Below are 12763 nucleotides of genomic sequence, written 5' to 3'. Positions count from 1 at the left end.
AGTAAACGACGAGGAACAGAGCTCCCCTATGGGGCTCCGCTTCATTCATAGAACTGGAGTTACAACTCAGTTAACTATTGTTTCCATTGATCATCCTTGAGGTTTCTACAACTTGATTGGAGTCCCCCTGTGGTAAGTTCAATTGATTGGACATGATTTGAAAAGGCATACACCTGTCTATATAAGGTCCCACAGTTGCCAGTCCACGTCAGAGCAAAAACCAAGCCTTGAGGTCAAAGGAATTGTTCATTGAGCTCCGAGACAGGATTGCATTGAGGCACAGATCTGGGGAAGGGTACCAAACAATTTCTGCAGCATTGAAGGTCCCCAAGAACACAGGGGCCTCCATCCTTCTTAAATGGAAGAAGTTTGGAACCACCAAGACTCTTCCTAGAGCTGGCCACCCGGCCAAACTGAGCATTCGGGGGAGAAGGGCCTTGGTCAGGGAGGTGACCAAGAACTCAATGGTCACTCTGACAGAGCTCCATAGTTCCTCTTTGGAGATGGGAAACCTTCCAGAATGACAACCATCTCTGCAGCACTTCACCAAACAGGAATTTATGGTAGAGTGGCCAGACAGAAGCCACTCCTCAGTAAAAGGCACATGACAGCCCGCTTAGAGTTTGCCAAAAGCCACCTAAAGGACTCTCAGACCATGAGAAACAAGATTCTCTGGTCTGATGAATGCCAAGCATCACGTCTGGAAGTAACCAGGCACCGCTCATCACCTGACCAATACCATTCCTACGGTGAAGCATGGTGGTGGCAGCATCACGCTGTGGGGAGGTTTTTCAGCAGCAGTGACTGAGAGACTAGTCAGGATCGGGGGTAAAGTTGAGCAGAGCAACCTACAGAGAGATCCTTGATGATAACCTGGTCCAGAGCGCTCAGGACCTCAGCCTGGGGTGAATCTTCACCTTCCAACAGGACAACAATGCTAAGCACACAACCAAGACAACGCAGGAGTTTCTTCGGGACAAGTCTCTGAATGTCCTTGGGTGGCCCAGCAAGAGCGCGGACTTGAACCCGATTGACCATCTCTGGAGAGACCTGAACAAGCTGAAAATAGCTGTTCGGTGACACTCCCCATCCAACCTGACAGAGCTTGAGAGGATCTGCAGAGAAGAATGGGAGAAACTGCCCAAATACAGGTGTGCCACGTTTGTAGTATCATACCCAAGAAGATTTGAGGCTGTAATTGCTGCTAAACATGCTTCGACAAAGTATTAAGTAAAGGGTCTGAATACTTATGTAAATGAGGTATTGTGTATAGATTGATGAGGGGAAAAAATGATTTAATCTATTATAGTATACGGCTGTCACTGAAGTGAAGGGGTCTGAATACTTTCCGAATGCCCTGCATTTCAGAAATGTATTTTATTACATGGGTTATTGTTAGATGATTACCTGTTTGTTACATTAACCATGTGCCTTGCTACAGCAAGACATTAAACAAACTAGACTTAACCCTTTTAGTGCTCAGAACTACAGTATATATAGTGAGCTCCAAAAGTATTGGGACAGTGACAATGACTATGAGGTTAAAGAGCAGACTGTCAGCTTTAATTTCAGGGTATTTTCATCCATATCGGGTGAACCGTTTAGAAATTAAAGCACTTTTTGTATTTCAAAGTATTGGGACAACTTCACTCATACGGTGCTGTGGGAAAGTATTTGCCCCCTTTCTAATTTTCGCTACTGTTATCAGATCTTCAACCAAAACCTAATATTAGAGAAATGGAACCTGAGTGAACAAATAACACAACAATGACATACTTCTTTCATTTATTTAATAAACCAAGTTATGCAACACCCAATGCCCCTGTGTCAAAAAGTAATTGCCCCCTTACACTTAAAAACTAGCTGTGCCACCTTTAGCTGCAATGACTCCAACCAAACACTTCCTGTAGTTGCTGGATATTGTCGGGAACTGGAATACACTGTCGTACACGTCGATTCAGAGCATCCCAAACATGCTCAATGGGTGACAAGTTTGTTGTGTATGGAGGCCAATTTTTGCTTCCAGGAATTGTGTACAGATCCTTGCGACATGGGGCCATGCATTATCATGCTGAAACATGAGGTGATGGAGGTGGATGAATGGCACGACAATGGGCCTCAGGATCTCATCACGGTATCTCTGTGCATTCAAATTGCCATCGGTAAAATGCAATTGTGGTCGTTGTCCGTATGCCTGCCCATACGATAACCCTACCGCCACCATGGTGCACTCTGGTGCACTCTGTTCACAATGTTGACATCATTAGAGTGGCCTTTTATTGTCCCCAGCACAAGGTGCACCTGTGTAATGATCATGCTGTTTAATAAGCTTCTTGATATGCCACACCTGTGAGGTGAATGATTTATCTTGGGATTATCTTGGGATCAACACTTTACATGTTGCGTTTATATTTTTGTTCAGTGTACTTTAAAGAATTCATCACAACTGGTGACTTGGTACCAAATGAAGCCTAGTTGCACTTGATTCAATGAATTCCAAGGAAATAAACAAGTCATTTGCAGGTCATTAATGTTTAATGACCATTTGACCATTTCATTTGACCATTTAATTAATGACCAATTAAGTAGTTTCACAGCAAACAACTTCACATTTCTGTATCATTCAAAGAAAAGGTGTGTACAGCAGAACAGTGTCCAGGCTGACTGTTTGTGTTGGTGTTGGTGTAGGTGGGCGGTCACACCATGCTGCCCATCCGCTGGATGCCTCCAGAGAGCATCATGTACAGGAAGTTCACCACAGAGAGTGACGTGTGGAGTCTGGGCGTGGTCCTCTGGGAGATCTTCACCTACGGCAAACAGCCCTGGTACCAGCTCTCCAACAACGAGGTCAGTCTCACCTCTCACCGAACCTTAACCCTGACCCTTTGACCATACTCTACCTCCATCCTAGTCTGGGTGCCAGTCTGATTCTGCTCTCTTGCCACCTCCTTATAACAATTCCATGAGGAGGTGGCAAGAAAGCAGAACAGACTACCAGGCTAGCTCCAACCTAACTCCCTAGCTGGAATCTTATTCTAAACCCTCACATCCTCTACTTTGGTAAAGCTTTCCAAAGCTTTAGCCTAAGCCCATAGCTCCAAGGCACATGTGTAGGTCTGGAGAGGATTGGAGAGTAAGAAACGCAAAGACAATTAAATCTGGCATATCGGCTGGCATTCTGACACTAACCCTGTTTATCCCCCCCACACACACACACACAGGTGATTGAGTGCATTACACAGGGGCGTGTCCTGCAGCGGCCTCGCACCTGTCCCAAAGAGGTGTACGACCTGATGCTGGGGTGCTGGCAGAGAGAGCCCCACATGAGACACCACATCAAGGAGATCCACAGCCTACTGCTAAACCTAGCCAAAGCCTCTCCTGTCTACCTGGACATCCTGGGCTGAGCGGCTGTGCGTGGGTGTCGTGGCGTGTGTGCGTATGCGTACATGCACGTGGCTGTACAATACAAGAGTGAATGAGTGTGTGCCTGTACGTGTGTGTCTATTGATGCACCTGTCCTTGAGTGTGTTTTAAGCTACGATCAAACTCTTTAAAGGCAATCAGAAGATTCCCCAACTGTTCCCTTGTGCCCTCCCCTCTCCTCTCGATCTCTCTCTCTCTCTCTTACTTTCTGCCTACTTCTACACTTTCATGCATCTCTTAACCTACCACCTTCTTCCTGCTCAAGATACCTTAAGAATGGTTTGCAGTGGGAAGGCTTCTCCCATCAGCACAAAGAATTTTAAACTGTGGCTAAGTAGTCTACAGTAAATGGCTGAGGGCTCTATACGAGCAGGCAGTGGGGGTTTTTCCCCAATTGGTTTCTGCAAACGCCATCCTTCTGTATATAAAACCCCTGAGGTCGAGAAGAGGTGCCTCCACTGCAGATAGGCTGTTTCTTCTCTGTACATAGAGGACCAGACATCAGACCCCGCAATGTCCTGCAAAGAGTTGAGATGCGTTGCTCCATGGAAGGAGACATGGAAGCAACCAGACTGTTACTTACCCCTCATGTCAACAAGTCATGACGTAACAAGACATAACAAGATATAGTATTGCCCCTCATGCTGATGAGCAGCAACAAATGACATGCTATTGTATAACTGAAGCAATGATGAAAGTAAACTTAAAAGGGAGATTTGTGGCTGTTCACCAGTGGGTGCTCTTCAGCTGTCTGTCTGTTGTCATTGTCTGTGACTATGTACACGAAAGAGGGTATTTGATACATTTTGGGGGATGAAGATGTTTTCATTCCCATGTCAAGTGCTGATGTCATGTAATTTATCGATGTATGTGTCCAACATTCTCGGACAATCCTGAGACAGAGAGCATGAGCAGGATCTGTGTCAGATCGCCCGTTCATGGTCAGTGGCGAGGATCTCCGTTTAGGCGTGGTTGGGTCAACTGTGGTAGAGTCCTGGCACACACACATATCCCCCACCCCCTACTACTACACACACACACTCAAAAGGCTTCTGCAGGAAATTGAATTCTGCATGTTTTATTATTTTAGCCCCACAGTGCTTTAGCGACGGAGCCCCAGCCCTCGTCAGTAATGGTGTAATGTATATTTCATTAAGGAGCTAATGTTGGCCATTAGCACAGTCTCCCCCTCAGACATTTAAGACGTATTGTTTAATGGGAGAGAGGGAAAGGAGATGAGGAAGTGGAGGAGAGAAAGACAGCTAGATAGAGGGGTGGAGAGAGAGAGAGGGGGGGGAGGCCTGAATGTCTGCGGGGAAATAGTGAGATAACATGCATCATAGTGCGGTCTTGTCGGTTTTCGAACCCACAGCTGTTTGCTTCACACACCTCACATTCCTGTGGTGGGTTCCTCAACCACACACACAGACACAGACACACACACACACCACCCACAAAACCTTCTCTTACACATTCAAGGTCAACTGTAGGCTCACCTAGACTTTCAAGATCAAACACCTGCATTATCATAGACACACAATAAACAGACTTACTGAGATGTAATAACTTCATACAAGACTGTTTGAGTATCATGATATTGTCATATGCTTCTGTAACTGATTGCATGTGACTGGTTTGGTCATATCCTCAGTACTTGATGGTATTGATATTTGTGTTCTTAATTATTATTTTATTAAAAAATTATACATTTTTTATGAGACAACGTTTCTGAGGTCTAAGTCAATTATGTGGTCTGAATCGGGGCCTGACTCCAATTTAAAGTGATCTAATTGATTATGCTGACAGTATTATGTGCGTGTGCCTCCGAAAGAGTGCAATACTTGGGCCCACATTGGGCTGTGGGCAAAAGTAGTGCACTATACAGGGAATAGGGTGTCATTGCAGACGTAGACTGTGTGTGTCTGTTTGGGTCCTTGCACATGCTCTTTGTTGCATTTTCCTGCCTGCCTCTTGAAATAAACATTAGATCCAATAATGTACCATCCGTTCCACAAAGAGAATGGATGTCTTTCTGTGCGAGAGCAAGTAGAAAATGCTTCACAGGTATTCAATATTGTTTACACAATAACGCTGTGCAATACAAAGCAACATTGTGTGCAACAACCTTCAGTGCGAGAGTAGTTGGCAGTGAAATAACTGCCTGTGTGAGAAAGAGCACTCTGTGTCCATCGGAACTAAGAAACCACTCTTAAAGCGCTTATAGCCTACATGAATTGGCTAAAGTGGGACATGGCAGTGGTGGCGAGTAAGTGAATTGTCTATCAGAGGACTGCACTGGAAGACGTTTCTATGTGGCTCTCTTCCATCACCATGGACCCAGTCTGAGTTTACTCTACATCCTGATCAAGCTACTGTGACTAATTAGGGAGCCTTCCCAGAATCCTTTCTGTTGGAGGTTCAACATTTCCACCTACCGATAGGCTCTAGGCAATGGGCGGCACCAATCGCAGTGCTATCGTTCTCTTTGCTTAAGACAAATGGACACCTCAAAAATGACTGACAATCACCCTTAACAAGTGACCTGCTGTGTAGTTACGAACCTCTCCTCTCTCAATATATCTTCTCTTTCTTTCTTTCTTTCTTTCTTTCTTTCTTTCTTTCTTTCTTTCTTTCTTTCTTTCTTTCTTTCTTTCTTTCTTTCTTTCTTTCTTTCTTTCTTTCTTTCTTTCTTTCTTTCTTTCTTTCTTTCTTTCTTTCTTTCTTTCTTTCTTTCTTTCTTTCTTTCTTTCTCGTTCTCTCCCAGCTGTTACACTGTCCAACTGTGGCATCCCTGATGGGTCAGGGAGAGGCGTGTGTGTATACGACCCATGTGGCTCTGATGGCTTTAGTCTCAGTGCTGTGACTGGAGTTTCTCAGAACGTATGTAATACTAACGTGACCAGCTTCTCTCGATGAACGGACCAGTCTGTTGTGACACGGTATCATTAATAAAAGTGTTATGTCTTACGTCATCCTGGGCAGATCTGGTGTCTCTGTGTGAATAAGGGAGTGTTAGTGCGATGAGTGTGCGTTGGAGTGTTTTGCGTACAGTAGCCTATAGATCACACTTTAAAAGAGCTGTAACTTATGTCTATAAATGTGTGGCCTTTACAAGGCCTACGTAGATGCTTCACAAATCAGTTGTAATGTCACAGTAAATGTGATTGATATAACAGGTCCTTACATCTAGAGCGTGATGCATAGGCATACGTTTATAAGCCGTGGCACAGGCTTTATATAACCCTTTATACTGTGACATTTGCTTACAAATGATTTGAGAAGTATGTACAGCACCTATCATAAGCATTCACCCCTCTTAGATTTCTTCACTTTTTTTTATTGTGTTACAAAGTGGGATTAGAATGGATTTAATTGTCTTTTTTTTCTTTTCTTCAACAGTCTACACAAAATACTCTAATGTCAAAGTGGAAGTTTAAAGATAAAAAAATAAAGCACTAATATACCTTGATTGGATAAGCATTCACCCCCTTGAATCAACGCATGTTAGAAACACCTTTGGAACAATTACAGCTGTGTAAATGTCTAAAGGGCCGATTCAGACTCAGGAATTTACACCTTTCCTACTCACTTCTCGGTATTTGGTAGTAAAATGTACCTTATTCAGTCACGTAAGACTCTCTGCAGTTGTGGCTACCCTGATCGCTATGAATACATATAATTTAGCCACTGACAACCCTCCCACTTGCTGTCCAACAGATTTTCCCTTGGAGTTTTCATTCAATAGCGGTTTCAGTACATGTATCTTAAGCCATCCCTTTAAATATGGTGAACATTTAAGTTTGAATTTTGTCGACAGACTCACTAGAATATATCAAGAGAACGGGTTCAGAATATTAGGGGTCAATAAAAAAAAAGGCCATCTAAATATGTGCATATTCGTCTCCATTTCAGCACCAATTCGTAGATTTAAAAATACTCTGTTCTTGTAGATTATTTAGGTTTAGGGAAGTATTTCTGAATTATAAAAACAGGTTTGGAGAGCCTTTACGCACAAAAGAAAGCGGTGGTTTGATTCAAAGTAGACACTTTTTCCACTTGGAACCGGAAGGTTCCCTAGACCTTATTCAGAGTTTCCTGGTGCGTAAAGGTGGCGGAATTATTAGGGAATTAAGTCAAGATCAGAATTTGTAGACAGACCTCCACCACACCTTCATTTATTCGATCTCCACCCCAAATGAATAGCGGGAACAGCACGATATTCTCACGCTTAAGTTCAAGGTCAGAATACGGATAAAGAGAAAAGTGCATAAAAAAGGGAATTACGTTCCATTTACACGTGTTTAACTTGGGTTGGAATGTCCTCCACTAGAGCTTTGCACACCTGGATTGGGCAATATTTACCCATTGTTCTTTTCAAAATTCTTCAGGCTGTCAAGGTGTTGGAGATCATGGCTCGACAACAATTGTCAAGCAGATTTAAGTCCACACTGTGACTGGAACACTAACTGTCATCTTGGTAAACATAAGGCTTTGCATTGAGGACAAGAAATTGTATTCCTTTGCTGTGTTTTCTTCTTCTTTCGGTGTTACTTCAGTGCCTTGTTGTATACAGGATGCATGTTTCGGAATATTTGTATTCTGTATATTTTTATTTTCACCCATTTAGGTCATTATTGTCGAGTCACTACAATGTCGTTGATCCACCTTCAGTTTTCTCCCATCACAGCCGTTAAACTCGCAAATGGCCTCGTGGTGTCATCCCTGAGTGGTTTCCTTCCTGTCCTGCAGCTCAGTTCAGAACGACAACTCTATATTTGAAGAGTCTGGGTGGTTTAATACATAATCTACAGCGTAATTATTAACTTGACCACGCTCAATAAAGAGATATTCAGTGTCTGATTTGTTATTGCTACACATCTACCAATCGCTGCCCTTCTTTATGAGGCTTTCGAACAGCTCCCTGATCTGTGTAGAATGAAATGCAATACTTGACGGGTGGACCTTACAGATGTCTGTATGAGGTCCAGAGGAAGGGGTAGTCACACAGAGTGAGTCCATGTAACATATTGTGTGATTTTGTTGTGCCACGTTTTACTCCTGAACTAATTTAATCTTTCCTAAGTAAAGGGGGTGAATACCTGTGCTGTAACTATATTTGAGTTATTTCATTTGTAAAAAATGTGTCAAATGTTCTTTTGACTTTGACATTATGGAGTAAGTTGTGTAGAGCAATGGCAAAATATCACAATGAAATCTATTTCCATCCTGCTTTGTAATGCAACAAAATGTTGTTGTTTTTTAAACTAAGTGGGGTTAATACTTATGATACCCATTGTATATTGGCCTTATAAAGGGCTAATGAAGGCTTTGGCTATAGCTTGTTATTAACGTGTGACCAGCCTCTAGATCCTGTGCTCTCACATACACATGAGCCAACCCAATTACAGTAATCACAATGGGGTTCTGACCATGTGCGGATGAAGTTTCGAGACAGCTTCTAAATCCCTCACGCAATTAAGAAACAGTTGAGCTAATCCACTTTCTTTTAAATAAGTAGCTCTGTCGTCTTTTAATTTTTTTTTTACATTGAACAAAACCTTTGACGAAAATGAAACGAGAAAACGTACGAAGGGTCAACTCTCTCCATGTGCCGGTGTGTGTGCTGTACGCGTGCCTGTGTGCGCGTAGGTGTAGACGAGTCCATGTGCTGTGTGTAAGGGCGCAAGAGGGAGGGACAGTATAATTCTCTATGATGTGCAAAGCACTGGAACTCTGGACTCAGCACTCTGCCCTCATAAAGAAGACCTTTAATCAGTGCACAGTGGAGTGAGGCAGAGGGAGAGGCCATAAACGCAAATCAATGTCACAGAGAGACACAGAGGAGAAGCGGTTTGTGTATATAGGACATCACTCAAACAAGTAAATAGTCAGCACACACGGTCCCCATACTGATATATCTCTATGGCCAATCCTCCACACCCAAATAATTATTCACCATAATAGCTCCACACACTTATTCAGACATACTTCACCTGACTCCCATTCAGCAGTGTACAGTATCATTCGCAGTCACAGAATTGTGTAATATAACATATCTTAGTGGTCAAATGTAGAGTTTTACCAGTGAATGTAACAGATTAAAGCCTATTATTACAGATGGATGTTTGTTAAACAATTTGCATTGAGAAATCGGACCACTGCAGATTGAAAACCATTAGAATTGGCATGAAACCAGTCAACTGGCATGAAAGGAGAATTTCATGCCAGTCAAATTGGACTTGAACTCTTTCAAGTTGCATTTTTTTTTACAGTGTAGGTAGAGTGGAAAGAAAGAGGAAGGACAAAAGTGGAGGGAGAGGAGGAAAAGTGGGAAGTCGAGGACCTCATGTCCCCATACAACCTCTCTTCTACAGAGCACCCCTGTACCTCTGTGCTTGTCCATTGAGATGATGTGCGTAGTGTGTATGCTTGTCTGTACGTGTGCGTGTGTGCTCGCAGGCGCTCGTGTATGTGTGTCCTAGCAGATGTGGTGCCTCCAATGCTAATGAAGGCAGTTTGACTGGAGCTCAAGAGAGATGGCTTAATGAATGTTCACAGCATCACCATGGAAACATTTGTTTGATGCTTTTCAGACTAGAGAAAGTGTGTGTGTGTGTGTGTGTGTGTGTGTGTGTGTGTGTGTGTGTGTGTGTGTGTGTGTGTGTGTGTGTGTGTGTGTGTGTGTGTGTGTGTGTGTGTGTGTGTGTGTGTGTGTGTGTGTGTGTGTGTGTGTGTGTGTGTGTGTGTGTGTGTGCGCGTACACGTGCTTGTGCGTACTTGTGTTGGGAGAAGGCACTAGAACAAAAAGCACCTTTTGTATTGAGAGGAAGTTAGAGACGCCATCTGTTGGTTGAAGTGAAAACTCATCAGTGCTATGAAATTGTTCCACAATCTTTCACTATCATTCATAGAATTATGGTTCCCTTTCTCATATGAGTAAGTGTGACCAATTCACCACTCATCCATATGTAGTCAAATATTTCACTTTTTCATTTGTCATCAAATCTTAGTTTGTTCTTATTCTAAATTCAAGTAACCTTACAGTGAAATTCAGAGATACTTGAGATATCTCAAAGACATCCTGGAAAAAGCAGATGCAGTTGCATAAAATAATGAGAATATTAAAAGTTGGAAACATCCTGGAGGAAATGTGTCATTACAGATAACAGGCATAAACACGATGAAACAATTTCAACCTAGATCCTAGTCAGAGAAGAAACCGATAATGATGTGCTCTAATTGTTGGTATTAACGCGATGCAACCTCTATTTACGTCCTAATCCCCCCCTAAAGCTGCACCTGGAACATGACATCATTCCCAACGCTGTGTGCGTGTGTGTGTGTGTGTGTGTGTGTACATGTGTACATGCGTGTGTTGCAGACTGCGCTTCATCCCACATTGTACAGAGAAAGCCAATAACACTTCAACAGAAATCAAAAAGTGCATGTTTGTGGAGAGGGGGAGCGAAATGTGAGTAGGTGACCGCAAAAAAAAGTTCCTTCTTTCTAGCCGGTCATCGTGCTTGGATGCACACATGGATATTGCGCCCAGAGTGTTTATGTGATTCCAAGAAGAAGACGCAAGTTTTGACTGACGACCAAGCTGAATGTTTACTCTAGGAACATTGCGCGGGTATCCAAAGAAATAAACAAAAGTCGATTCCTGAGTAACTGGAGAGTGTGTGGGGGTTAATACTATGTGTGTTGATGGTGAAGATGAAGATGAGTAAAAGTCCTGGACTGAGAAGCATCCATACTGTTCTTGCCGGACAGCCTGTAGCAAGTCAGAGCCTTCAGAGAGCATCCAAAGCCAACTCAGATGAGCTCCAGCTAGCCATTTTTTCATGATCCTACAAGGCGGATTATGTCCTGCCATAGTTATGATGTTGAGTCACCACCCACCTCAGCCCACACCGCCACACAAAGCCATATACATGAGATTCTTCAAAGTAGCCACCCTTTGCCTTGATGACAGCTTTGCACATTCTTGGCATTAACTCAAACAGCTTCATGATGTAGTCAAATGGAATGCATTTCAATCAACAGCTGGGCCTTGTTAAAGTTAAATAGTGGAATTAATTTCCTTCTAAATGCATTTGAGCGAATCCGTTGTGTTGTGACAAGATAGGGGTGGTATACAGAAGATAGCCCTATTTGGTGAAAGTTCATATTATGGCAAGAACAGCTCAAATAAGTAAAGAGAAACAACAGCCCATCATTACTTTCAGACGTGAAAGTCAGTCAACCCGGAAAAGTTCAATAAAGTTTCTTCAAGTGCAGTTGCAAAAACCATCAAGCGCCAAAGGACAGATTTCCACTAGTCTAAAGGATACCGATGAGAAGAAGATACTTGCTTGGGCCAAAAACACGAGCAATGGACATTAGACCGGTGGAAATCTGTCCTTTGGTCTGATGAGTCCAAATGTGAGATTTTTGGTTCCAACAACTACAGTGCCTTGCGAAAGTATTCGGCCCCCTTGAACTTTGCGACCTTTTGCCACATTTCAGGCTTCAAACATAAAGATATAAAACTGTATTTTTTGAGAAGAATCAACAACAAGTGGGACACAATCATGAAGTGGAACGACATTTATTGGATATTTCAAACTTTTTTAACAAATCAAAAACTGAAAAATTGGGCGTGCAAAATTATTCAGCCCCCTTAAGTTAATACTTTGTAGCGCCACCTTTTGCTGCGATTACAGCTGTAAGTCGCTTGGGGTATGTCTCTATCAGTTTTGCACATCGAGAGACTGACATTTTTTCCCATTCCTCCTTGCAAAACAGCTCGAGCTCAGTGAGGTTGGATGGAGAGCATTTGTGAACAGCAGTTTTCAGTTCTTTCCACAGATTCTCGATTGGATTCAGGTCTGGACTTTGACTTGATTTTGGACTTTGGATTTATTTAGAATTCAAGACACATTTAACCAGCATGGCTAACACAGCATTCTGCAGCGATACACAATCCCATCTGGTTTGCTCGTAGTGGAACTATCATTTATTTTTCAACAGGACAATGACCCACCACATCTTCAGGCTGTGTAAGGGCTATTTGACCAAGAAGGAGAGTTATGGAGTGCTGCATCAGATAACCTGGCCTTCACAATCACCGGACTGCAACCCAATTGAGATGGTTTGGGGATGAGTTGGACCGCAGAGTGAAGGAAAATCAACCAACAAGTGCTGGGCATATGTGGTGAAGCTGTTTGAGAGAATGCAAAGAGTGTGCAAAGTAATCAAGGCAAAGGGTGGCTACTTTAAAGAATCTAAAATCTAAAATATATTTTGATTTGTATAACACTTTTTTTGGTTACAACATGATTCCATATGTGTTATT

The 12763-nt window shown here is 42.8% G+C and overlaps 1 protein-coding gene across 3 annotated transcripts in view; it reads left to right on the top strand.

The window, feature by feature from the left end:
- The window catches only part of LOC112264138 (BDNF/NT-3 growth factors receptor), a 73982-nt gene extending 69264 nt beyond the window's left edge, over positions 1-4718 (top strand). For all 3 annotated transcript variants that reach the window (XM_042330646.1, XM_042330644.1, XM_042330645.1), the window contains 2 exons: positions 2689-2847; positions 3222-4718. In XM_042330646.1, the coding sequence (XP_042186580.1) occupies positions 2689-2847; positions 3222-3407 (345 nt within the window). In that variant the 3' untranslated portion in view covers positions 3408-4718. The remainder of the gene's footprint in view (positions 1-2688; positions 2848-3221) is intronic.
- Positions 4719-12763: the final 8045 nt, after the last annotated feature.

Source organism: Oncorhynchus tshawytscha, linkage group LG12, assembly GCF_018296145.1.
Source record: "Oncorhynchus tshawytscha isolate Ot180627B linkage group LG12, Otsh_v2.0, whole genome shotgun sequence".
Taxonomy (NCBI): Eukaryota; Metazoa; Chordata; class Actinopteri; order Salmoniformes; family Salmonidae; genus Oncorhynchus; species Oncorhynchus tshawytscha.
This window is presented reverse-complemented; position numbering and strand designations above follow the sequence as displayed.